At 39.7% G+C, this 27,748-nt stretch overlaps 1 protein-coding gene across 2 annotated transcripts; it reads left to right on the top strand.

Moving 5' to 3' along the window:
- The first annotated feature begins 1,258 nt into the window (after positions 1-1,258).
- Positions 1,259-26,839, top strand: ylpm1 (YLP motif containing 1). Of its 2 annotated transcripts, XM_059355816.1 has the most exons (22): positions 1,259-2,125; positions 3,706-3,930; positions 4,866-5,054; positions 5,320-5,804; positions 6,012-8,714; positions 8,827-8,950; positions 9,099-9,228; positions 9,322-9,411; positions 9,509-9,683; positions 9,792-9,815; positions 9,928-10,118; positions 11,564-11,715; positions 11,816-11,878; positions 12,088-12,207; positions 12,356-12,532; positions 12,622-12,705; positions 12,794-12,877; positions 12,961-13,035; positions 20,903-20,954; positions 21,795-21,916; positions 22,516-22,702; positions 23,269-26,839. In XM_059355816.1, exons 1-21 carry the CDS (start codon positions 1,553-1,555, stop codon positions 22,660-22,662), a joined length of 5,985 nt encoding a protein of 1,994 aa, XP_059211799.1. In that variant the 5' UTR covers positions 1,259-1,552; the 3' UTR covers positions 22,663-22,702; positions 23,269-26,839. The 2 variants fall into 2 exon arrangements, with proteins under 2 accessions (XP_059211799.1, XP_059211800.1); XM_059355817.1 differs by lacking the exon at positions 9,792-9,815.
- Positions 26,840-27,748: the final 909 nt, after the last annotated feature.

Raw genomic sequence — 27,748 nt, forward strand, 5'->3', positions numbered from 1 at the left:
CCATATTGATTTATTTTTTTTATATGGAATATATTTTCATCAGAGTTTAGTTAAGATTAGTTCAATATATTATTGTTGTTAATTAAAACCATGACTTCAATCAGCAACCTGACAAATTTTCATGCTCAGTAAATATTTTAAAGACAAAAAAACGTGAATATGAATATGAATGAATGAATAACTTGAATTGCTATTATTATTATTTATATTATTCTGAATGTTGTTGTTGTCGTCATGTGTGAGGAATAGACCATTACTGTTTTTTTAACAGCCAAAGGGTCCTTGCTAAGAAATGTCTTTGTGAATGTCTCCCTCTTGTGGTACAAGCACAGATCCAGCATCAGCTGTTAAGCATCATGTAGGTGCTGTGGCCAGTAAATAGAGCAGCCGGAGTACTCAGAAATCACCCCTGAACACATTGTATTTTAGTTTTACACTAAATCTTTTAACTACCAACTATTTATTCATTTTCAGAATTATAACCCTTTCAATGCCCGTTTGTTTAAAATTTTTGTCGTAGTCTGGGACATGTCAATGTTTAGCAACAACATTGAGTTTAATACATTTTTATTTTTTGTGCAGTGTCAGATTAAAAACAAACAAACAAGAAAGACAACAAGCTCTTTTTACCTCAGAGGACAAAAACTGCTATAAAATACAATATATATATATATATATATATATCTATGTATATCTATGTATATCAATATATATATATATATATATATATAATACATAATATTGTTTTCTACTTTCATAGGTTCATAAGTTTAGTTTAACCAACTTTAGTCTTGAGCATGACTACCAAATTATCAGAATTGTGACCCTTTAAATGCAAGTTTGTTTACATAATGCTTACACTTTTTCATGAAATCAACACAAAACATTTTCTGAAAACTAAATGCCTGATATGCCATAATGAGTTAAAATGGGTAGTGTATATTGTGGGTCCGGTTTATTTGATCTGGTTTATTAAAGACTTATAGGAATTACTGACACATTTGCCAAAATGAAAGCTACATGCATTGAGTTCACACAGCAATATTCAAAACTTTTATAAATGTAAAAATCCAAAATTTCCCTAAGGATGCACAAGGGTTAATCAAATAAGTGACGCCTTGAAAATAAGTAAACTTTTGTAATCTTTTAGAAAATCAGCATCTGTGAATAAAATATTTTCACAATATTCTTTTATTTTGGAGGGCTACCAGAAGTAGTCACCTGATGATTTCTGACGTGTTTCCGCCAACGGTGGGCGCATTGCACTGAAGCATCAGTAGCTCGACATTTCTGTATCTTAACGCTTTCGTAAGTTATTTTTCACAAGGCTGGACTTGCACAATTGTTTCTTCAACCATAAACTGTTTCTCGCCACAGAGCTGGTGTGGTTAGCTTTCATTTAATGCGGCCGTGTCCAGTCAGGAAATGGAAATGTAACATCAGCTACCGGTTTTATACAAAGTAGGTTAACATTAGCTGTTAGCTTTTTTAGCCACTCAGGCCCGGCTCTATGTAAGCACAAAGGCCGAGTGCACCGCCTCGCTTTTTAACAATGTACCCCTCCTGGGGAAACTATGGGCCACCCCAGTCGCAAAACTTTGGAGGGTCTGTGCCCCGCAAGCAGCCCGGCCCCGGCCAACCCGCCGCGGCACCGGGGTTCGGCGGCTTCGAGGCCTCAACCGGCGGTGGGTCGATGTTCTCCAGCCTCCAGGAGCAGCACCTCCAGCAGATGCAGCAGCTGCAGATGCTGCACCAGAAACAGCTCCAGTCTGTGTTACATCACGGCAACAACGCTGGTCAGTACGGTGGTGGATACTCTGCTGGATACCCGGGGTCATCGTGGCATTCAGAAGGAGCAGGATACCCCGAAGGTGGTGCTGGAGCTCAGTATTTTAATCAAGACGAGACGTCTGGTCAGGCGGCCAGAGGTCCCCCTGCTCCTCAGACAGGTCACCCACAACCTCCTCCACCTCCACCACAGCAACCGCACCCCAATGAACCCCAACCTCCACCTCCAGAGCCCCCGTCATCCAACCCACCTGAGAACAACAGTGCTCCCACAGCCAAAGATCCAACCAGCAAAGATTCATCCACGACAGAGGACGACAAATCCTTACCTTTGCAGGTAATATCTTGTATCTGGACCCCACTCTTTGTATATGGCTATTATACGAGTTATAAAGATTATACTGTTGACATTAAGTGTGAACTTTTGGTTCTTTGAAATGTGTCTTTGAATATTTAACTTGATCAATTACTTTTCCAAATATTTGTTACTTTTTTAAATCTAAGTGAATCACTACAGCACTTACTTAGAAAGGATATGACCAGTTGCTGATCGCAAGTTTTATAACTTCACTCTTCACTTCATTGATGATTAACTTTACCCCAGGGAATGTGTGAACTGATAGATAGATAGATAGATAGATAGATAGATAGATAGATAGATAGATAGATTACTTCATTCATCCCCGAAGGGAAATTTGGTTGTCACATCAGTCCGGTATTCAAGTACAATAAAATACAATAGAATAAAATACTGAGGTAGCATAAATAAAAACAACAATAGAAAAAAACACGGAACAGAACAAGAACAAGGACACTTAAGAAGTTAAGAAAAGAACATCATCAGTTGGTAGGATGATTGTAACTGCATGCTTCATTACAGTGTTGCATCTTACTAAGCAAGAGAAAAGAGTCTAATTAGTGTTTCTTCAGTAGGCAAGCAAAGTGGAAAGAGCTCAGTCCATCTGATTGGTGGTTTTGGGAAATGTGTCGAGAATCACCTGTTTAACTGGCTTTAGCAGTTTCAGTAACAGACACAGGCCTCATTCATGAACTTACAGCAGTGCGCCGCTGCAGAATGAATGAAGGGGAAACACTGGAATGGATATTTGATGTTAATTATTTATTAATTTATCTTTGGCCTGCTCTGTACAGTTATATGGGACACACCTGAGTCCCCATTTAAAGCTTATTATTGTTTTTATTTAATGTCACTGGAAGTTACTAACATTTGAAGGCTGCAAGTATTTCATTGAATTGTTTTAGCATTTGGCTTTTAATATTGCATGCAAGTGGGGGGACATTTTTTTAAATCATTTAATTAATCAACGTAAAAAATATAATATAAAAATAGAAAGGAAATTGAAATAACATATTAAAAGGGGTAAATATCATGCAACTGATGAAGGCATCAAAGGCTGTGTAAATTACATGCAGACTGTACTATTGCAGCTAGTTCAATATTTTGTTTTCCGAACTATTATAACACTTACATTAACAAATAAACACACAATCTCTGGCAGTGTGAACTTGGGATGTATCACCTGTATCCACAGGGAGTGCATCAGGATATGGGTGTCCATAGGGTTTGCCAGCTGTTAAATATATATAATGTTGAATGAACATGTTTTGTTCTTACTGATCAAAGACTACCAGCAGATGATTTTAAAATCAAAGAGCAGATAATAATCTGTTAAAGTAATTGAATGTAGTCATTGATTTATAAAAAAAATAATGTAGATATTCTTGGACTCAACAAAACACATTTTGAGAGCCTTGTCCTGACGGATAGTTAGTCATGCAAAAAACTGGATGATCCAGTGTAAAATCAGGGAGTCTTTATTACTTACAGTGTGATAGTAAGAACGAGGATTCTTGTGTGTTTTGTCTGACAGATAATCTTGTTATTGTTTCACACAGGAGCAGCAGCAACTTTGGTACAAAAAACATCTTCAAAATCTACAGAAGTTAAAGCAAGAGAAAGCCAAACAGAATCAGAAAGAGGGTGATGGTCCTCTGCCACCACTACCCCCTGGCCAAGGGGTTGCTCCCCCTCCTCCATCAGAACCACAAAAAGGTGCACCTCCTCCACCCCCTCCAAGAGATGAGCCCCCCGCACCACCTCCACCGCCTGAAGAAGCAAAGGTAATCATTGCTAAGATATAGTCAACACTTCACTGCACTATCCCTCTGGTAGCAATACCAGTTTTTCCCCTATCATTGTCTGTGGGGGGCAACCCACTGCCTGATCTTTGTGTTTCACCAATGGTGGAGCTTTACAAACACACACACACACACAGTGCCAAGCCAATGCCAATTTGTCCCTGGGGCTTTGTCCAGGAGCTTAAACACGGTTGGGATTGAAAATCAGGACTAAAGTTGGGTTGTGTGGACTAGGTACTATCCGCAAGGCAACATACATGGGTACCTGTACTACCAAGGTTACTACTCAACCAGGTGATTAGGAGGATGATGGACAAAGTGGGCATGCTGAGAGAGAGAGCACACCTGTGACAAGATGTGATCTTTGCTCGTTGAGGATGACCGCTCCGCAAGGTCCCCTGAGGAGCTGCAGCCCATAAGAAAAAGCAAGTTTATTAAAAAGAAAAGTGTGCACTTCCACGGCCAAATCCACTGTGCCTGTTCTGTTTTGGGGAAGATCTTAAGATCAAACATTAAAGATCCAAGCAAGACCAGCCATATATTGGGTTTCATCAGACGAGTATTGTTTCTTGTGAAAAATTGTAATTGTGATTAACGAATCTTCCATTGATTGTAATCGTCCCACCTGCTCCGTGTACGGTACACAAGTAAAGTAATGCACTGGTATACATATTTTTACCCTCCTATTGCTTGTCTTTAGGTCTGGAAATAGTTGGCTACTGATCATTGGATTAGCTTCTCGATCCCCAACCCTGCGTGATGGTCCGCTGCCATTGCTGTGTTGAGTGTGTGCATGAATTGTTCAATGAGCATTAAAAACCTTTTATAACTTTAGATAAAAATGACATTTACCATTAGATTCTTTGTGAGTTACAAAAATATGCTTTTCTCCAATCTTGTCTTGTTTATGTTTCAAGCCTGAGATCCCAAAAGACCCAGAGGAAGCTGCCCGGCTCCAGCAGTTACAGGCTGCAGCAGCGCAATGGCAAAAGGTGCAGCAGCAGAAAGCAAGCTTGCAATACCAGGCTCTGATGCAACAACATGAAAAGCTTCAGCAGATCCTGGAAAAGTACCAACAACTAATTCAGCAACCTACAAACCTACAGGTAGGTAAATGGTAATTTTGTTGACAGCTACTATCTAGCTGTTTATTATCCCTGATCTGAAGACAGCCTGTACATGAAATGAAAGGTGAAAAGCAAGTTGAGTGTTATGTTTAGTGGACCAAAAGAAGCTGCAAACTCTGATCTGCAACCCTATTAGGATCTTGGAGACTCATGAGTTTTCATTTTTACACATCATGTCTCAGTAATTTCTTTGTTCTGCATGTATCAATATATTTATATTCAAACCTTTTGTTGTCTTTTGCAGTCAATGTCTGCTGAAATGCAGCTGAGGCACTATGAAATGCAACAGCAGCAGTTCACACCTTTATTCAAAGACTGGGAATGCTCCTTCACCTTGTGGTATGAGCAGTTCCAGACCTATCCTCACAAAGACCAACTGCAGGACTATGAGCGCCAATGGAAGCAGTGGCAGGAGCAGATGAATGCCACCAATGCCCACCTTCAAGAAAGGGTTGCCACTATCACTGCCGTGGTGCCATATGCCTCAGGCCAGTATAGTAGTGGGATGATGGGACAGTTTGGCCAGTTCCCAGGACAAGACATGCAAATGCAGCAGCAATCTGCAAACCTGGGTATGCAGCATTCCCCAGTTGGTGTTGGTCCTAACTCTCAAGGTCCACCACCTGCTGGTTTTGGGCCCCATTCAGAATTACCTGCTGGCCTAGGAGTCAGAACCCCAGGTCCCCCTACCATTCAGCCACCAAGCATCAACAGCGTCAGTGGTCCACGGTCAGTAGGGATTGTTTCATTCTACTTCGATTGACATTTTTTATTTAATTTGTTTAGAATAGATTTCAGAAGAAAAATGTTTCATAAAATCAGTTGAGAGTATCTGAATTCAGTAACTAATGTTAACAATGAAAATGCATTTTTTTATAGAGTAATTCTAGTATTGCTAAAGAAAAGCTTTATTAATATTAATATTTATGTCTGTAGTCCTCCTGGGCCCAGTGGAAACAACCCAAGATTTGACCAGCCAAAGCAACACTTCGATGGGCCCCCAAGGTTCGACCAACCACAACAGCGTTTTGATGGTCCCCCAAGGTTCAACCAACCACAGCAGCGTTTTGATGGTCCCCCAAGGTTCAACCAACCACAGCAGCGTTTTGATGGCCCCCCAAGGTTCAACCAACCGCAGCAGCGCTTTGATGGCCCCCCTCGATTTGACCAACCAAGGCATCGCTTTGATGGTCCCCCCAGACTTGACCAACCACGGCAGCGATTTGATGGGCCCCCCCGATTTGACCAACCTCGATTTGGGATGCAGCCTAGGTTTGAACAGTCCCCAAGACTTCCTGGAACGCCGCCTATTTTTGAACGCCCACCTGTGCCCCAGCAAAAACAACAGCAAGGTCCCCAACCTATCGCTCAGTCAGCCACTAAACAACCTGCCAACATGGATTCCAAGATTCTGGTCAAGTCAGGCAGCCAGCCACAGTCTGAAAAAGGAAAAGGTGAATCAGAACCAGATAAAAAGGCCAATACTGAAGACTTGACGGATGATAACTTGCTTGGAAATGAGGGCTTTTTTGTCCAAAATGACCCAATTCCTCAGACATTAAAAACAAACACAAAGCCTGAGGAATCAGATGGCAAAAATGCTCCCAATAATAGGGAAAAACCAAATCCTGGTAACAGCAAGCCTTCTGTCACTGCACCTTCTACTGTGGCATCAAAAAATACTGCTCCCCTCAAAACAGAGGTACCATTGACAAACAACAAAGCCCCAGTGGTTTCAAAGCCCCCTGGAATCCAACAGGAGCCCAAAGCTTCTGGCCATATGCAGTCAAGAACAGATCTTCCAGGGCTTCCCCCTGGGAGGGGACGGGGCCAGCCCCCAGTACCTGTCCAACTACATGGACGAGGACGTGGGCAAAGGGGCCGTGGAGAGTTCAGGGGACCAAACACTGTACCACTTGGGGAAGAGATTGGAGAAATGTCTTATGACTACATGCCAGCTGAAGAAAACTGCGAGATGTCAGAAGAACAGGAAGAATATCACTGGCAAGATCCTTCATATGAGCAGTGTGGTGATGAGGAATCGGAGGTGCCCCCTGAAGAAATGTGGATGCCAGACGATCATCACTTCCCAGAGGAAGAGTATTATGAAGAACCCATGGGGGGACCCCATATGCGGAGAGGAGGGCCCCCAATGATGAGAGGTGGGCCCCATATGGGAAGGGGAGGCCCACATATGGGCCGAGGTGGTCCTCCTATGGGCCGAGGTGGTCCTCCTATGGGCCGAGGTGGTCATCCATTGGGGAGAGGAGGGCCACCTATGGCTCGTGGGGGCCCTCCGATGGCAAGAGGCGGACATCCTATGGGAAGAGGAGGACCACCAATGGGAAGAGGCGGACTTCCTATTGGAAGAGGAGGACCACCGATGGGGAGAGGATTGCCTCCTATAGGAAGAGGTGGACCACCAATGGGGAGAGGAGGGCCTTCGATGGGAAGGGGAGGACAAAGAGGAGAGCCGATGGAAAGGCACTGGGAAGAACCTGAGTCGGAGGAGTACTCAGAGGAAGCTGATCCTTACTGGGGAGAAAGGAGACCTCCAATGAGAGGTATGAGACCCCCCTTTCCACCTGGCCGGGGTCGTCCACCACCTGGTCATGCTGGATTCATGCATCCAGGACGAGGGCGTCCCCCTCACCCTGCACATGGGCCATTGGATCATGAGTCATTAGGTCATGGCATGGATATGAATGATGCTGAAATAGATCCAGCAGAGGACCCAATGTACCACGGACATGACCCTCATAGTCATCCGATGCATCCTGATGTCGGAAGAGGCATGCGCCGCGGGCCACCACCACCACCACCTCACGAAATTATTGATACTATGGAGGAGCCATTGTACGATGAAGACATAGAAAGAGAATTAGGGTGGCAACCGCCACATGGCAGAGGTCCTCCGCCGCCCCCACATGAGATGATAGATAGGGGAGGAATGAGGAGGAGGCCTATGGGTCGAGGGGTGGCAAGAGGCATGTGGCGGCCAGGTCCAGGACATGAGGAATATGAAGAGAGACGTGAGGGTTTTGTGGAGGATTATGGTCATGGAGAAGAAGGCTATCGCTGGCGGCAACCACCTGACTATCCACCTGATGACTATCGGCACGAGGCCAAGTACTATGAGTCTGAATGGGACAGAGATCGTGCTCCTCCTGAGAGGGATTATCCTCCCCGCATGCCCCGGCCTGAGCCCTACAGAGATGATCATTGGCCAGAGGACAGAGATAGAGAAAGGAGTCGGCCATATCCTTATGATGAACATGAAAGGGGAAGAGGGGAACTTAGAATTCGTGAGTATGGGGATGAGCCACCATACCGGAAAGAAGAACCACCATACCCACCACCAGCTCCATCTTCAGAATGGGATAGGCCTTCAAGACTTCCTCCACCACCAGAGAGAGGGTATCCTGCTGACTATGAGGACCGTAGAGCTCGCTATGAAGACCGCAGAGAAGAGGCTCCTTTGGATGTACGTCAACCTTTACCTCCTGCTGCACCTGTCACAAACTTGCCAGAGGGCTCAGTTGATCCGGAATCACAAGGAGTTGGAGCAAATGTACTTGCTCTCTCCCAACGTCAGCATGAGATCATCTTGAAAGCTGCTCAAGAGCTTAAGCTTATAAGGTGACTCATAGACTTTCACCATTTATTAAACATTATGTGCTAGCTTCACTCATTTTAGTTCAGGTGATTTTTGGGGAACTTGAACTTGACTTTTATTCTTTTGGTTTTACAGGGAATTGCAGGAGGGTAAAGCACCAGGTCCTGAATCGAAGCCTACACCAACTGACATGCTGCCTGAGCTTCCTGCTGGTCTTCTTGGGTTGGAAATCCCAGCGGACATCAGGAATGTTCTGAAGGTAATTTATTTTTTACTAACAATTGAAATTGAATTTTTGGTTATGCAAGTTTGTACAACATTTTGACAGATTCATTTTATAAAATTATATTTTTACTTTGCTATTTTGTATTATTTTAAATTAATATAATATTTTACTTTATCCTTAGGGCATGACCGCAGCTGCAAAAACAGCTGTACCCGAACCTTCCCCATGGGATGCTAAGCCTGCTGTCACAGATTACCAGCCACCCACACCTTCAGTGATTCCAAAGACTTTGGATTATGGGCATGGACACGGTATGAGCAGCAAAGATAAACACATTTGACCATTTTATTGAAACAAACAGGTTTCAAGACATAAAATGGTAACATTAACACTCAATGTTTCAGAGCCTGGAGCCACCGTTGAGCGTATCTCTTATGGTGAGAGAATTGTGTTAAGGCCTGACCCAGTGCCATCAGACAGGGGCTATGAAAAAGGTGAGTCTCAGTCATGCAAAATTTATATTTCTCTTACAGAGCCTAATTTTGCAATTTTCTAACTATTGTTCAACAATGAACTATTTGATTCTCCTAGAACCTCTTGGTCCCAGAGATCCTTATGGCAGAGACCCATATTATGAAAGACGATTGGACCCTTACATGGACCGGCGGGAGTACAGCAGAGAGAGGGAATTGTACAGAGAAAAGCCTGAATATGAAAGAGAACGATATGAGAGGGAGCGCTATCCCCCACGGGAAAGAGATGAAAGGTAACGCATTCCCTCAGTGGCTCTTAGACACTTTTTCCAAACTGTGGGAAAGTGTGCTGTTTCCGTACATATGTAATATTCTTTTCTATTTGTCTGTTTTGATTCAAGCACACAGCCCATGATTGAAGAAAGGTACTATATCACATTGTGTCAATACATTGTGATTAGTTGTCAGTGCGTGCCAGTTTGAATCAAGATATTTTGTTGATGAAACAAAACTTAACAATGCTCCTTCTCTGTGTAGATCTCCACTGGCACCCCCTTCACGTTCAGGATACAGGGAGAGAGAACGGGATCTTCGAGAAAGGGAGCGAAGTGACAGTCGAGATCGAGATGAACATTACGGAAGGCCTGGCTATGATAGACTTCCATATGATCGCAGTGGACTCGACCGCAGTGGGCCTGACCGTTACAGCCATAGCTCATCACCTTACGGTATGTTCAATCACACACGGTAACAGACTTCCTTCAGCTGCGTTTGGTAGTAATTTGACTTCACGCTTCAATCATGAGCTACATCCTGAATTACTAAATAAATAATAGTCTTGAAGATTTCCTTAAACCTTCAGTTTGTCTGTTGCTGGATGAGTTAACACACACTTTGCTTATGTCAAAAATCTGATCAATTTTGACATCATTTTTCTTTCTTTCAAATTTTTTGTTTTAAACTATAAAAAAATCAACTGAAATACAAACATTACATTAATAAATATTTCATATTTAGTAGAGTTGTTCCGATTCTGATACCAGTATCAGAAATTGCTCCGATACTGCCGAAAATGCTGGCATCAGAATCCGCGAGCACTGGAGTCCAGGCACCGATCCGATACCACGTAATTTATGAAATGAGCTCTTAAAACAGTGGCGCTGTGCTGCAACATGCAGCCTGCTGTTTTAGAGGGACGAGGAGGAATTGATTACGTAACACAGACACAACAGACACAGACACACGTGTGTCAAAGCAGGTTGACGCGAGGCTTGGAGCTAAGCTAAGTAGCACTATCGTGTTGGCGGTGTGGCAATATTTCACACTGGAATCTCCCACCAGCATGCGCGCAGGTGGCACTAGGGACGGGGGGGATATGTCCCCCACAGATTCAAAGTGATCCCGATCCGTCCCCCCCATTTTCAGCAACAAACATCGTCGGTAAAACAGAGGAGTAATGTTCCGTTAGTTAGACTATTTACATTGCAGCGCACATAGAAAGTCAGGCGGCTGATGGTGCGTTCAAGGTCTACACAACTGTCAGAATTTTCAACGCTGTTCCAAGCTCCAAGTCTCGACTTTTAAGTTCTGACTTTGAGTGTTAGACCCGCCTTCAAAATAAAAGCAAACACATGTAGCTTTCAAAATAAGAGCACATGGATGTGTTAGCAGAGTCCACCACATAATTTACAAGAAGACTGTCAAAATAAGATGCCTTAAATAAAACATAGAAGAACATAGAAAGGGTTTAACTTGAGCCAGGCCTTACCACATTGATAATCATATCGCAGTCATGCAGGTGTAGGCTGATATTTTTTTTTAATAACATACTGGTATCGGATCGGTACTCGGTATTGGCCGATACCCACAGCACAAGTATCGGAATCGGTATCGGGAGGAAAAAAATGGTATCAGAACATCTCTAATATTTAGATAGTTGAAATAATATAAAATAATATAAAAATAATTAAATTAAATAATTAAATGGCTAAGATCAAAAAACATAAGATCAGGGTTGCTGTGTTGTTTGCACTGCCAAATATTCAATATGGACCAAAAAAAAAAAAAAATAATTTGTGCAAGATCCCAAAACAGTCCTGCAATTACTCGCCGTATGTGAAAAAATTATGCCATTTAGAGAAATACCTGAATTGCAATGATTATCTTACAATAGACAGAAGAAGTTATCCAGAGGACCGAGGACCTCCCTCTGCACCACCACTTCCACCTCCGCCTCAGCCACCTCCACGAGTCGAGAGGAAGCCCGAAATCAGAAATATTGACGATATCCTCAAACCACCTGGCAGATCGTCTCGCCCTGAAAGGGTACGAATTACTGCTGCATCTTTCTCAATGTAACAATATCACATTGAAATAATCACATTGTATGATATTAAGTGATAATTTTTGTCAAATATTTCAACAGATTGTCATCATAATGAGAGGGCTTCCAGGAAGCGGAAAAAGCCATGTTGCAAAGCTCATACGGGTAAGTGAAGTCATACCAGCAATTTATAGTGTAATAATTTAATTATAATATTATCTATCCAAAACTTAAAGTACAACATACAGCAACAAAATATCTACAGAGCCTGTTTATATTTATTTTAGTTAAAATATGTTTTTTTGACCAATATTTTTTAACAAAGCAAATAAAATATAAAAACTTAATTTCTCAATCTTGTTGACTTTATTTAGGATAAGGAAGTTGACTGCGGCGGTGCACCTCCAAGAGTTCTTGTTTTGGACGACTATTACATGACCGAGGTTGAAAAAGTACAGAAAGACCCAGACACTGGGAGGAGGGTCAAAACCAAGGTGAGTCTGACATTGAAACATAATAAAGTGTTAAAGCGTGCAGTTTGAAATCAAAGTTGGTGTCAGTGACCAGTGTCAGCTGGCGCATAGCGGAATTGTTAGTGTAAACGTCACAAACAATGTCATACAAAAAAAATGTGTCCTGCAGGTTCTTGAGTATGAATATGAACCGGAGATGGAGGATACCTACAGGAACAGCATGCTTAAAACGTTTAAGAAAACACTGGATGACGGATTTTTCCCCTTCATCATTTTGGACACTATTAACGACCGGGTTAAACACTTTGAACAGTTCTGGAGTGCGGCCAAAACAAAAGGCTTTGAGGTGAGTTGTGTCCATGAATGAGTTAGAAAAAAAATGTTTTTGTTCCAGTCAACCCTGTGCTAAGGAGGTTTTTTTGTTGTTATTTTAAGGTGTATCTCGCTGAAATCACTGGAGACACTCAGACTTGTGCAAAGAGAAATGTCCATGGGCGATCGCTTAAGGATATAATGAAGGTTGGTAAAATCGAAATAACTGTCTCAGTTACACCACTTCAGCTCATACATGTAGAATAGACCTGTTAATGGAGTATTCTGCACACAGATGTCCAACAACTGGGAGCCTTCACCGCGTCATATGGTGCGCCTGGATGTCCGGTCCCTGCTTCAGGACGCTGCTATAGAGGAGGTGAGGTCTCCAAGATGTGACTGTTAGATAATATTATGGACCTTTTTAGAAACAGAATTAAACAAACATGCTTGTGTCATTAGGTTGAAATGGAAGACTTCAATCCTGATGACGAGCCCAATGAGCCGAAGAGAGAGGAGGAAGAAGAGGGTGATCTGGTAGGACATGAACAAGCTTAAATTTATAGCCACATAGTTTTCAGAATCATTTCCACTTATTTGTATTCCCATCTACCACATAGGGCTTATCCAGTTATTTAATTTATTGTGAATCTCAAGTTTCCAAGGAGAAACAGAGCAGAACACAGAAAATATAAAAGAGTGACATAGAAACTAAAGTTCAGTCCAGTAACTAAAGGGGCAGTTGGAAAGCTTCCTTTTTAGTTTTTTTAAGCATATTGTCAAATTTCATTGTTAGATAGTTACCTTTGAAATAGCTTTCATCTTCACACCGAAGGGTGATTAGAAGAGTTGGTAACACTTTACTTGAAGGTATCGTCATAATAGTGACATGATACTGTCATAACTGTGACATGTCACAGTCATAAACGTGTCATAAACATTATGTCAATGTCATAAACGTTTATGACTGCTGTCATTAAGTGTCATTCGGTTTTTGTCATGACAAGTTGACATTCCTTGGGTTGTCTTGATTATGACAACTTGACTTTAATCAAAGTGATATTACCAGAAAATATCTTTGTCATGACAACTTGACATTAAATTTGTTTGGGATGTCCTTATTATGAGAACTTGACTTTAATCAAAGTGACATTACAACAAAATGTCTTTGTCATGGCAACTTGACATAAACAAAATATGTCAACTTGTCATGACAAAAACCGAATGACACTTAATGACAGCAGTCATAAACGTTTATGACATTGACATAATGTTTATGACACATTTATGACTGTGTCATGTCACAGTTATGATAGTATCATGTCACTATTATGACGATACCTTCAAGTAAAGTGTTACCGAAGAGTTTTTAAATTCATATTGTTGCTAAAATTCCACCCTCAGGGAAAGTTTTCCCAAACTTGAGCCTCCATCATAGTGGATGAGACTGAACCATACTGGAACGTTCAGATTTTCATTCACAAAAAAACTTTTTTATTTTTGCAAAAAATAAATAAAATAAAAAATCAAGAAACAAGAAAAAAAAGAAAACACAAATATTCAACTGGTTTCAAAATTATCATTCATATAAGCAATACATTTCTTCCTAACTTGTATGATGTAATCACCACAAAATTCAAAACTGTGAGATTTAAATGAAATAAAGGGATCACATTCATTTTTCTGCCAAATGAGTGTTGCAAAGATGAGGTAAAATATTACCTTTGACATGAAGGAAAATGTTGTTAGAAGCTTTTTATAATCAATAATTGAGTGTGTTTGTGCTCAGATAATTATTTATACAGCTGTAATTATTCTGGTGAAATTTAACAACAAAAAAAGTAAAAATTAGGAATTAGTTGGTAGTTATAAAATGAAAATTATGAACTTTCTAATATCCATTATTTTCAATTAAATATACTTTAAATCTGTAGCACTTACTGCTTTGTAACATATTTTTAAGGTTTTGGATTTTTAATGTTTCTTTTAGTACCAGCTTTGAGAGGGGCGGGTTGTCCTCATATGGTTTATACAAAGTTCGGGACCAAACCGGTCTGCGGGGCAAGAGTTCATGAATTTGTGATCATCAAAAAGTCATTTTCATAAGAAGCAAGAACAAAAGCAGCAGAAATAAACAAAGCCACCGGTCTCGGATGCATCGTTGCACAGTAATAAATCGTGGAACAAAAAATCTGCTTCAAATCTGCTTTATCTTAAAGCAGCTACAATCAGTATTTATATAACAAAGTTTCAAATGACAATGTGAAAACAATGTGACAATCTGAAATGGGTCGCTTATAGTGAACAGCCAAATCTATAGCTCCCCTCAGCTTTAAGGAGCTTTATAGTGAGGCTCACCTTGTTTAGCTCTCCGTCCGGCAGCTTTAATGTTTTAACTTACACTCACTGCTCACATAACTCACCGTACACTACCTGCTCATCAGCAAACTTCAGACACGGTGGGCGGCGAGCTGGTGAACAAAGTGAAGCATTTAGCTGCTAAAGAGATGGATATTTTGTTCAGGAGGTGGAGACAAAGAACAAGAACAAGGTCTCGTAGGGTTGCAGCAGTGTGATGAGGCACCATCCATGAGAATGGTACAGCACTAGCACAATATCCAAACGGCACATGAAAATGCTCTAGTAACATAAGAGAATGCTCTGAAGTCATAAACTCTAGCTCTGCACTAACAGTGCAACTTAAAGCCTGTCATGTTTATTATATACCCTCGTATTTATGAACCATTAACCGCTTTCTTTAAACCTGAACAAATTACAGTCAAGTTGACTTTGACATGACTGTGGTGACTGTGCAAACAAAATCTTGATAAATGTCCACATCGAATTTTGAATATTTTTTAATTTGCAGAATTGTCACAAATTGCTCCAATAATAGCTTGCCTCTGGTGCATGCATGGCAGTAGTAGCTTTTAAAAAAAGCAGAATTTAACTGCACAACATCTCCGAGCATAGACAACAAGGTCAGCAATACCTGGAATTTGTTATAAATATTGTAACCACTGGAAATCAAGGCTGGTATCATTAGTTCTTCTCTGGAAGAGGGTCATGTGAAAGGGGTCTGACAGATCAGGGAGGGACAAGATGTGACTAATGAGACCCAATCTAGAAGTGAATGTGGGTTCCAAAAGTCACCTTTTCCCCTTGTCCAGACCTAAACGCAATCTTGCAAATTTCGAACTAAAATGGAGTTAGCAGCTTTTAAAATTTGAGTTTGAAAGTGCTGGAGTAGTGCTGACACTGTTTGTAAAGGTAGAAAAACTGCATTTTAAAACAGAAACACATTTGTTTGGATGTAGCCTCAATACAGAAAGTTTACTAATTATATCTGTCACGCTATTCTTTAAAACATGATGATATAATGGTACTGCAATCACAACGCAACTAACTAATTTATTTATTTATTTATTCATTATTCTTAGTTGTTTATCTGCAGCCAGTCCCAGCTGACATTGGGCGTGTGTGTGAATGGTCTTTCATTGATCAGACCAAAGGATGAAAATATGCTTTGTACAAAATTCAAAATGGTCAAAAATATAGTTAAATGTTTTTCTTTTAGATTCTATTAAAAATGTGGTTGTAAATCTTTCTTGGCATCATAAATAAACTATTGTGGATGAAATCGAGAAACCTTTTTAAACAAAAGAAAGTCACAAGCCCCTTTCAAAGTGCGGTCAGCAAATGTTATATTGCGACCTCCGTTTGTTTATAACAATCACCGGAAGATCTGTGCACAGTTAGCGATGCCGGTTTGTTTACAAGGTTTTACAAACACAGTTGGCAACGGCGGCCACAGTTGTTGTGCATGCTGCTAATTCGATGACTGTTGGACCAAGTGGGAGGTGTGTGTTAGACGACACACGTGACGTCAAATATCCCGCTTCGCTCCGATGTCTTGTTCATGGTGGTCCTGCTTCCAACAGTCCCACCAATTTTCTGCCTCTGTGACTACCTCTGAAGGCGGAAAATTGGTGGGATCATTTGACCCCGGCATCCCGCTTCTGGCGCATTTATGGTGGAGGCGAGACGTTACAGAGCCGTAAATGTCCCGGGCCGGCATGAAACGGCACTATGAAAGGGGCTACAGACATCAGGATCAGTTTCCCAGTTTGGGAAACTTTTTGTGGTTCCTCAGTGGACTACTCCACAGTTATACAAAAGGTGTAGATACAAAATCAATCTATCTTGTTTTCAGAAAGACAACATTTGTAGTGATGCTTTAAATTGGCAAAATAACATCTTTATAAATGTCTCATTTCAGTTACAACAAGAAATTATCAGTTGCATTTAAAAGCTCATTTTAAATCTACAGAACAACTAAATCCAGTGGCATGAAACATTTCATCTAATGGGGCCATCTGTGCCCCTGAGCACAACTGATCCCAAGTGTGCAAAATGTTTGGTGTCAACTTTTACAGAAAGAAATCTCCATTAATCTTCCTTAGAGGAAAGGACATGGCTTTGTTCAAACCATGACACAGAACTAAATATAATAATTTGACATGATTACCTACAGAAATTTGTTAAATCCCCAATAAGATGATTATGGTACATTGGAAAAACACAATTATAAAATTGTCAGTCTACGCCTTTTCCCACTGTCCCCAAATGAGTTTCAACTGCAAAATGTACACCCATCCATAATCAAAATGTTGTTTCTTTACTTTATTATATACATAAAGTTGTTAGTGGCATAGTAAAAATATAATTAGTGTTGTGGAAATAAATAACTGTATTCCTTTTGTTCCATTCAAATTCAAAAGTCATCTGTATACACTAAAGTGTCTGTACTTTTACCTCCAAACTTCAGTACATTTATTTACTGTAAACTTGTTGTCTCAGTAAACTGCAGTTCACTGTTAAATGCTTCATGTTCCTCTGAACAGAAACTCACTCCTGCTGTGTGCTCAGCTCCGTTAGTTATTGGCTTTATTAGCTCTGTTAGTTCAGTTAGCTGTTGGCCAACAGCGTACGAAGCCTCTTTCAGCTAATTAGATCTCCAAGTGGTAATAAGTACAGTGACAACACAAGAAGATGTTCTCTGTTGTCGTCCTGTTGGAGCTCGGTTTAGTTTCATTAGTTAATCAATAGTTACATACTGTACTTACAAAAGTAAAGGAAAAAACTTTGGTCATCCCAAACACATTCCTCTGCACGATCCCACTGTTAATATACAGTACATATTTTAGCTATTTTAATTTAGCACACTTGGCATCACAGTTGGATGTGGTCAGATAGTGTTTTTTGCCCTGCAGGCACACCCAGCAGTGATGTTGCGTTGCACTGTGAGGTGATTTACTGCACAGTGTGTGTGAGAGTACAAGCTGCATATCAAATCTGAAAGTAGTTATCCCTCTTTTCTTTTTTTAAGGATGTTTCAGTTAAAGTATTAGTATAGTTAAGAGAAGTAGTGGGTTTTTTATGCTTATAGTATATTAATGAATAATCTGATGTCCTTTCTTCAGCTTTAATCAAGCTTCAGTTTGCATGTTAAACTCTGAAAATCCAGAGCACCTGAACTTGGATTAAACCTGAGCATGCACTGCTGGAAGTGAATTTTCAGCAGTGTATTTTTATCATTCATGTTTTGATCTACTTTACAATACAGTAGTGTTCAATATAATAGCAGTCCAATGTGACTAACCAGATTAATACAGGTTTTTAGTATATTTTTTATTGCTACATGGCAAACAAGGTACCAGTAGATGCAGTAGATTCTCAGAAAACCAACAAGACCCACCATTCGTGATATGCAGCTCTTAAGGCTGTGCAATTGAGCAATAAGTTGAAAGGGGTGTGTTAAAAAATATAACAGTGTCTGCTGTTGACTTTACAAACTCAAAACTATTTTGTACAAACTTTTTTGTTTCTAGGATTTAGCAATCCTGTGAATCACTAAACTAATATTTAGTTGTATGACCACAGTTTCTTATAACTGCTTCACATCTGTGTGGCATGGAGTCAACCAACTTGTGGCTCCTTTCAGCTGTTATTCCACTCCAAGATTATTTAACAACATTCTACAATTCATTTACATTTCTTGGTTTTGCTTCAGAAACAGCATTTTTGATGTCACCCCACAAGTTCTCAATTGGATTAAGGTCCGGGGATTGGGCCGGCCACTCCATAACATCAATGTTGTTGGTTTGGAACCAAGATTTTACTCGTTTACTAGTGTGTTTGGGCTCATTGTCTTGTTGAAACACCCATTTCAAGGGCATGTCCTCTTCAGCATAAGGCAACATGACCTCTTCAAGTATTCTGACATATGCAAACTGATCCATGATCCCTGGTATGTGATAAATAGGCCCAACACCATAGTAGGAGAAATATGCCCATATCATGATGCTGCACCACCAAAATGCTTCAATGTCTTCACTGTGTACTGCGGCTTGAATTCAGAGTTTGGGGCTCGTCTCACAAACTGTCTGCGGCCCTTGGACCCAAAAAGAACAATTTTACACTCATTAGTCCATAAAATGTTCCTCCATTTCTCTTTAGGCAAGTTGATGTGTTCTTTGGCAAACTGTGACCTCTTCTGCACATGCCTTTTTGCGGGAGAACAGAGGAACTTTGCGGGGGATTCTTGTAAATAGATTAGCTTCACACAGACGTCTTCTAACTGTCACAGCACTTACAGGTAACTCCAGACTGTCTTTGATCATCCTGGAGCTGATCATTGGCTGAGCCTTTGCCATTCTGGTTATTCTTCCATCCATTTTGATGGTTGTCTTCCGTTTTCTGCCATGTGTCTCTGGTTTTGCTCTCCATTTTAAAGCATTGGAGATCATTTTAGCTGAACAGCCTATAATTGTTTGCACCTCTTTATAAGTTTTCCCCTCTCCAACCAACTTTTTAATCAAAGTACGCTGTTCTTCTTGAACAACCCATTTTCCTCAGGCTTTCAAAGAGAAATGCATGTTCAACAAGTGCTGTCTTCATCCTTAAATAGAGGCCAACCTGATTCACACCTGTTTTTTTTACAAAAATGATGAAATCACTGATTGAATGCCACACTGCTATTTTTTTGAACACATCCCTTTCCACTAATTGCCCAATTGCACAGCCTTAAGAGCTGCATATCACGAATGGGTCTTGTTGGTCTTCTGAGAATCTACTGCACCTACTGGTAGCTTGTTTGCCATGTAGCAATAAAAAATATACTAAAACCTGTATTAATCTGGTTAGTCACATTGGACTGCTATTATATTGAACACTACTGCATGTGCATACTCGTAAACAAACTGAGAAAGAGTGATATATTAGGCATAATCTAGCAAAAAATGCACAATGTGCACCTTAAATCTATCAAATGAAAACACTGAACATCCACCTTCACAGGTGTTTTCACTTAACGTACCTGATTAGACTTCTGTCAGGACTTTGTGCTGGGCCCATGTTAAACCTGAGCAGAGGTTTAATCAGAAAAATGATAGAAAACACCTGTGTTAAATGTGTATTTTGACTGCTGTGGATTTCCTAAAATGTGAAAAAAACAACAACAAAAAAAGTTGCCAAATATTAAATTAAATCTTGCACAACAACAAATAAATGACAAAAGTGCAAAAACAAAAGTGCATAAATATGATTATAGTTTAAAATATTTTCATGTGGACTAAAACAACTTGCCTTAGATTTTATTTCTTTGTTTTAGAGAGACTGTAGTCTAATGTTGCAAGAAATAAAAAGGTGTTAGAAAGACACAGGTCTTTACCACAAAGCCTTTACAATTAAAGAGTTATAAAGAGAAAAAAATTCCTGCAAAGTTTAATTGCCCATATTTTAAAATTAAGCCACAATTTGGTGTGGTTGATATCTTAAATCTTACATTTGACTCTAATTAGGTGGTAAGAGTGTCACAGGAATACAGTCGTGTGTCTTAGCTGGCTACCAGCAGCACATTTGACAGTTGTGCATCAGTCAGGGAACAGTGATGCTATGTCAGAAAAGCACACTGTTTTTGACCAGAAACATTTACATGTTTAATTAACACCAATATTGGTGTAAAAGTTTGAGCAGCAGCACTGCAGACTCAGACATATGGGCATTGTTCTTTTAAATGTAAATTACAGATTGAGGTTTGACACTTTGGCACGGGATTTGTGTTCTCCAAAGCAGAACACAATGCAGCTTTTGTTCATTCTAACTTTCATTTTGCATGTTGCCAGAAACAAATACTTAGTCTGAACACATAAGTCTCTCTCAAAGATTTGCATGCCACTGTTGCATTTATGTCTTAATTAGACAAGTCCTCATCCTTCACTTGTCTTTGTTGTCTTCTGATAAACCAGTGTGCTCTCTTTTCAGCCACCACCCTGCTTTCTCTCTCCCTCCCCCTCTTTCACCCAGATGTTTAACCATTGCAGTGTTTCTTTATATAATATAGGGCTACATTCCAAAAAGCAAATGGGAGATGGACACGTCTGAAGCAAAACTTGGTAGGTATTCCTATTTGTTACACTTTATTTGAGGAAATGCGACCATAGCTTTGTATCTCTGTACGGCTGATGATATTAGTTGGATTCAAGATGTTTATAATGTCTCATAGCTGTGGCTCTGTGTGTATCTGTGTATCTGTGCACACAGCATGACAACCTAAACTGTTCATGATGTTATTGACAGATGCTTCAAATTGAACATGCTTAACCTTTTAACACCCACCCTTTTCTTTTCTTTTTTTCTAAACTTCATCAGTTCAAACATGGCTCCAAATACGATAACTATAAAAGTCACCACATGCCTCTCCATCTAGTCAACCACACCCGTATAAAATTCAAGACCTCTAGGTCTAACCTTATGGGACCTAGGGGGATTTTAGTTCACTGGTGTAGAGGTAATGAGTAACTAACTATATAGTATACAGTTTAAGCTCGCTGATGGTGGACAGGTGGGTTTTAAGTGGTTAAATTAATCCCACTTTTGTTTTCATCTGTAGAAAACATGCCTTTTATATATTGGTGAATGCACTGAGTGTATGAAAAGATGAGGTTCTGCATATATATAGCTCTTTAGACAAATTGTTCTCATAAACTTGGTCAAAAGTTCTACAGATCCCAGGCCAGACAAATTGATGGAAGAAGTGAATAAGAAACATTCTAGTTGGGTTGATGTAACTACACTGTGCCAGATGTTATTCTGTACAACTGTGTGGATGTGAAGCAGGACAAAACTAAAATGGATAATTCTGATGGACTTAAAATTGATGCTAGATTGATTAGGTATAAGCATTCATGACGTTTAGGAGAATTGACCAGAAAAGCTATCATCTATTCACACAGACAAGTTGGACGGTCTGGGGAGCGGCGGGAAGAGGAAACGTGAAGACATGTCAGACCTGGAGGACTACCTTCAGCTGCCAGACGACTATGCCACACGCATGTCTGAACCTGGGAAGAAAAGGGTAAATTGCCACGCTTGCGCTACAGAGCTGTGGCTTTGCTCAACCTCAAGTTGTTTTTGTTTGTTACTGAACGTAGGGGGGTGGGTGATATGTCAATTACACTAAGTGTATTGCAACTGGTTCTACGTAGGGTGTAGCTATTGTGAGTATGAATTGTCATGTAATGTTACGTTCTGCGCACCCAGAGGACGTAGCGTCCCATTGAGTCGATGGTGCTGTTAGGAACGTCACTGTCAAGCAGTTTTTCCATGAAAATAATGATCTTGCAGTCCATAATCCTTTATCATTGATCAATTTTTTTCCACCAAAGACCAACACTGGTGAGGAAAATGCTGGGTTGAGATAGCTAATGAGGACTTAGCTTTGGTCTGGGGTCCTCTCTCCCCTCTTATTCACACACAATTATATATTTATATTTATACATAGTATTATTTATAGGTCATATCGCGTATCATATTGAATATAAAACCCCAGTTTCAGTTTGGAAAGATACCATTTTCTATACCATTAATTGTTAACTAATGTAACAGATTTATCTTTAATGATGCTCTTCTATCCGTTTTCTGGTCATAATACGACGTCCTGTTTGTTTTGTCAAGGTTCGATGGGCTGATCTGGAAGAGCAGAAGGAAGCAGATCGAAAGCGTGCTATCGGCTTCGTGGTGGGTCAAACGGACTGGGAGAGGATAACGGATGAGAGCGGAGCGCTGGCACAAAGAGCTCTCAACCGTACCAAGTATTTCTAAGAAGATAATAATGCCCCCCTTTTGTTCCCTTCATTGAAAGGTATGTGTGTTACACTTTTGTATTACGTTGGCTCTACATGTTGCTGGCGGTTGTTAAGTTAGAAATCTGATTCTAATCACCATTTGTATTTTTGAAATATTGATATGATTAATCTTCTAACATTTTGAATGATTTATATAAGTACACATTTGATAAGGACATGTTGGAGGCCTTCTCTTGAAAGATGCCCTCTGTGGAAAATCCTTCTTTCAGTTTTCTAAATAAAAGCTCACCATTGTTCATCAAGCCATCTTCAAAAAGGCTTGTCTCAAGTTTTCAAGCTTAAGCGGAGTAAATACTGAAGAAAATGCTATGAATAGTGTAGTAATAGTTTGATTGCAGCCATTTGTTTTTACTGATTGACTATAATGACTTCTGTAATGATACAAATACAACATTTAAACACAAAATTTAATTTTATTCCCAATAAAGGTGTTGCTTTTAGTCTGAATGTATCTCTATTCACAACCCACTTAACAATTTATTAGGAAAGAATTATCTTTGTAATGACATGTTTTTTTTTTAACTTTTGCTAAATTATTAATAATTTGTTTTTGTTTCTGCAGGTTTCCAGAATGTGAAAACACCGAAGCTAACTTGTGGTGAAGACAAAGACAAGTAATGGATCAAGATGTTGATATCACCAGTAGTTAGAAGTCCTTAGTTATTTAACTGATAAGGATAATGTATAGGTTTATTTCTCTTATTTTAAACTAAGCACTGGTTATTCACAAATCAATTTGTAGTTTATAACTATGTGCTTCCTCTGGTCAAATATTCTGTACTCAGTTATGTTTCTTGCTGTTTTTTACTCTTCATGCTTTCTGTACTGTTTGACTGTAGAACTGTTTCTTGGTCAATGCATACTTAAAAAAAAAAAAAACACAATAAAACATTCACAAAATTACCAACCTGGGAAGTCTTTTCTTGCTCACTAAAACAGTGAAGCAGAATGTGCTAGAAAATTATCCATGAGGCTGAAGAATAATTATACATCTTACTTCACATGTTTAGCCCTTGAAATATTTCTTACGGACTGTTGTCAGGTGTATTGCTGTATATGGTAAAGCTGGGGTAGGCAGTTTTCTGAAAAAGAAAGAAAAAACAACAGCTCGTACCTCTCTGTGCTAAGCCCCTCCCAGCAACACAAGCATGCATGTTCTTCATACAGTAACCTGTATGAGCACTTGTCATCAGTTGTCGACCTTGATACTGTTATAAAGTGGCAGTTCTATGAGAATAACCAACCTTTTTTCTTTACAAGCTTGTGGCCCTGTAAAGCCCTGAGGTGACCTACTGAAGCCTCTTTCAGACTGCATTTCTGCAAAAGTGCCGTTACGAGATTTGCTGTCATTTTGCCTGACGACATTCATACTGATTCCACAACTGTGTCCATTCACATGGAAGGAGATGCAGTGCCGTGTAACAAAGCAGCGGCAGTACGTGTACGTGGCGAGTGCATTCAAAACAATTATAGCGGAAGAACGGCCCGCCATGCTGTTCATCACAGGAGAGATTCTAGAGACTCAAGCAAAGCTGTTCTGCATTTTGCTGAACATGATTTGACTGTTGGACTCAAGTGAGAGGCGTGTTTCTGATGACACGGTACACTTTATTTATTTATTATTCATTTAACACCTCTGTGACCCTTTTTCCATTTAGCAGTAATGTGGTCTGAGTGATCCGAACACAAGTGGACAGCTCTGTCTGTGTGTTCTCACCTGGTAGTAGCATGAGTCTCCACATGTGTCTTCAGTGACAACTTGTGATCCGATTCCACTTCCCCGCTCTGTATGTAAATTAACACGTTCATCAATTACGTTTGCGAAACACCGAATGCATTGCTGTCTTTACCTGGCGGGGGCAGCAGTGCCCATCCCGTGCCTTGTTGGCCGGAAATAAAATAAGTAGTAGCACTAGTAATAGAAGAAATCAAAACAATACATTAGTTGCCGTGTTCCAGGCAAACCACATCACCGAAGGTGTTAGGCGCACATTTTTGTCTTGCACGTACTTCCTCTCGAGCACGGGGGTGGCAGTTGAGTAAGCGGCCCCTAATGTTTTCACCTGTGTTTAGAGCTGTCCACTTGTGTTCGGATCACTCAGATCACATGTTGATGCTAAATGGAAAACTGGGTCTATTACTATCTCTGAAGGCATTACAGAGCCAGGATCACTTGGTCCCCCCATTACACCTCTCGGACATCACAGAGGCCTTAATATCGCAGCTTTAAACGGCAGTCCGACAGGGGCTTGTGATCTATGGTTCTAGTGAGCTACATAAACCTGAACTTGAATTAGCCGCAGCCATTAGCCTGAATCTCTCTGAAATACTTACAACAATATTGACATTTCTTCATAAAAAAATTAAAAACCTGCCTATCCCAGCTTGAAGTGAGGAGAATGATAGTAAGAGAGTAAATGGTCACATGAGCTTTAGTGATGTGTTTTATGTACATGCTAAATGTCCACAATGATTCCCTCCCCCTTGGCAAATTTTAGTGGAAAACGTATGCAAATGTATCACATCCCTGGGCAGTTTTTCACCCCTGTGGGTTGCCTCCCTATCCCTTAATAGTGGTGCATTTGCCAATTTGTCTTTGTTTGTTTTTGTTATTTTTTAAGAAGAAATACTATGAGGTAATTGCTGAAAAGGTGCAAATCATCAAGGGTTTTAAATAACACTATTTTTTGTTTTGGGCTGACAAATTTTTGCTTGTTATAGCATTTTCTCAACTTGTGCCTTGAATGGGTTTGCAGACAATGCTGTATAATGTTCATGCATGATTGTAGGACTGAAAAGGACCACCACACTGTTTTTTTAACCTGTAATAATGACAGTAATTTCAACACTTTCAGTGTTCAAAAATTTGTGATTACATACAATGAAGTAAAATCAGGAATAGTGGGAACACTGGGGTTTCTTCAAAGACAAATCACAGTGGCCTATTATTACAAGAAAAGTATTTTTTTTAATTTGCCAGTACTGCATTCAGCTGATTTTTACCATATAAGACCACTAATGCACATTATCAAAGCCCATAATATTTATTTACGTGAAAAAGAACAATGCAAATGAATTGCTTTTATTTTTGTTTATCTGTCTCACAAGTCAGGAAAACTTTGAAGCGAGCTGAGAACTGACTGCAAACATATGTCATCAATCTACAATTAAAAACATTTTTTAAGCAATATCTCTGACTGCTTAGTTCAGTCTGCCTGGGGCGTCTGTTTGACTCCAAATAACTCTGTGATAACTAGATATAATGTATATATATTTTGCAAGAAATGGTCACATAGATGTGCAGTTATGTTGCATTGCTGTGCAGTTTTCAAATGCCTATGTCCACGCTCAGTATTTAAAGGAACCAAATTCACTCTCACTGAGTGATATTTAAGCAGGTCTGTTCAGTTTTTTAAAATACATTTTACATTTACAAACTTGTGAAGAATAAATGTCCAGAATTTTCACTTGTGCGAAATTTTCATCAATATTATCAATATTGCTGTTACCGGACTGACTGAAGACAAAAGAAGGATCATCAGTTGTGACCTAGCCCCACTGACGAAGACCATGCTTGATTTGCCAATGGACATCCAGCCAGTGTATCATTTGGAAAGTGGACGGATGGGTCATCTTGGTAAGTATGCAAGAGAAACAGCTGCTATTTTAAAGGCACAATGAGTAGGACTTTTACTAAAACAGATCGTTAAAGCATCATTTATGACCCACTAGAATTGCGTGACTGAGTCTCTCTGAAACTGTGCTCTGTATTTTTTATTCTCTTTTCTTTTTTTTAATGATGTTATATTTAGAACGTTTCTGGCTGTGGTCCAGTCTAGACCATGGACGTATTATAGAACCGGATGATGATTTCAAGGGGCCATTCATGGTATTGTAACAAAAAAAATTTTTTTACCTTGGACCCAAAAAAGCATATTTCCCAAAGACTTCCATCTGTAAAACAAGACATTGTCAGTTCTAATTCTTTTTTATTATTTTTCAATTCATTGACGTTTTATATTTGTAAAACTTTCAAGTCTAGAAAATAAGTTTTTTAAAAAATCTGTGAAATCAATGTGAAGTCTATGGGCCTAGTAGTAATTTGTGGGCAGGGCCAGCGAGATAAGCATTACTTAGCATATTCAACAGGCTGTATACTGTGCAAGTAAACCCAGGAAGTTTGTGGGCACACACTCCAGGCGCTCAAGTCTCATTTTAAAAAATCCTACTCATTCTGCCTTTAACAACATAGTTTGTATTATGAGACATAATAGACACAATGTATTTATTTATTTAAGTCATTTAAAAAGACATGTAATTGCCTTTATATATATTCTGTTCACTATACAGAATGACCAGAATGAGTGCTACTGCATATCATTTCTTTTCCCTTTGTGATGTGGACTTTTTGTTGTGCTTATTAAAAAGAATGCTGCTCAAAAAACAGAAAATGTGTTCTGTCTTGCGTTTGAAGATATTTCAACAATAAAACTGTTTGACAAGCGATACAATATAAAATGTGTTATTTTATTGACCTCATGATGCAATCATAACAGCCAGCAAGAAAAGCCTTTGATGAACTCAGACATAAGTCTGCCATATTTGTTGAGATTGTAAATGTGCAGAAATGTACGTCACTCACCTATTTTACAATATAGCATGCTCTCCATTAAAGGAACTGGAATGAGTTTATGCATACTTGATTATGAAATGGTCTCAATTCAATGCTGATGCCTCTATTAGACTTATATAAGCAAACAAGACAATTGCCAAGATGATTAGTTATTTCAATATACTTCTTAATGTTAATTATTAATCTTCCATAGCCACAAATAAATATACTATCTCATCACTATGCATCCTACAAACAGCTAGCCTGGTAAGATCAAACTATCACGTGAACTCAACATAACTTTTGTTTGGCTCTGGCCTTCGTTTGTTTCCAAAAACTAATAGACGCCCTAAGCCAGATCAAGATCTTCACTACACATCGCTGGTGCTCGTGGAAACACTGCTCATACTGCTAATGTCCACAGGGGGCG

Source organism: Centropristis striata, chromosome 18 (assembly GCF_030273125.1).
Source record: "Centropristis striata isolate RG_2023a ecotype Rhode Island chromosome 18, C.striata_1.0, whole genome shotgun sequence".
Classification (NCBI taxonomy): Eukaryota; Metazoa; Chordata; class Actinopteri; order Perciformes; family Serranidae; genus Centropristis; species Centropristis striata.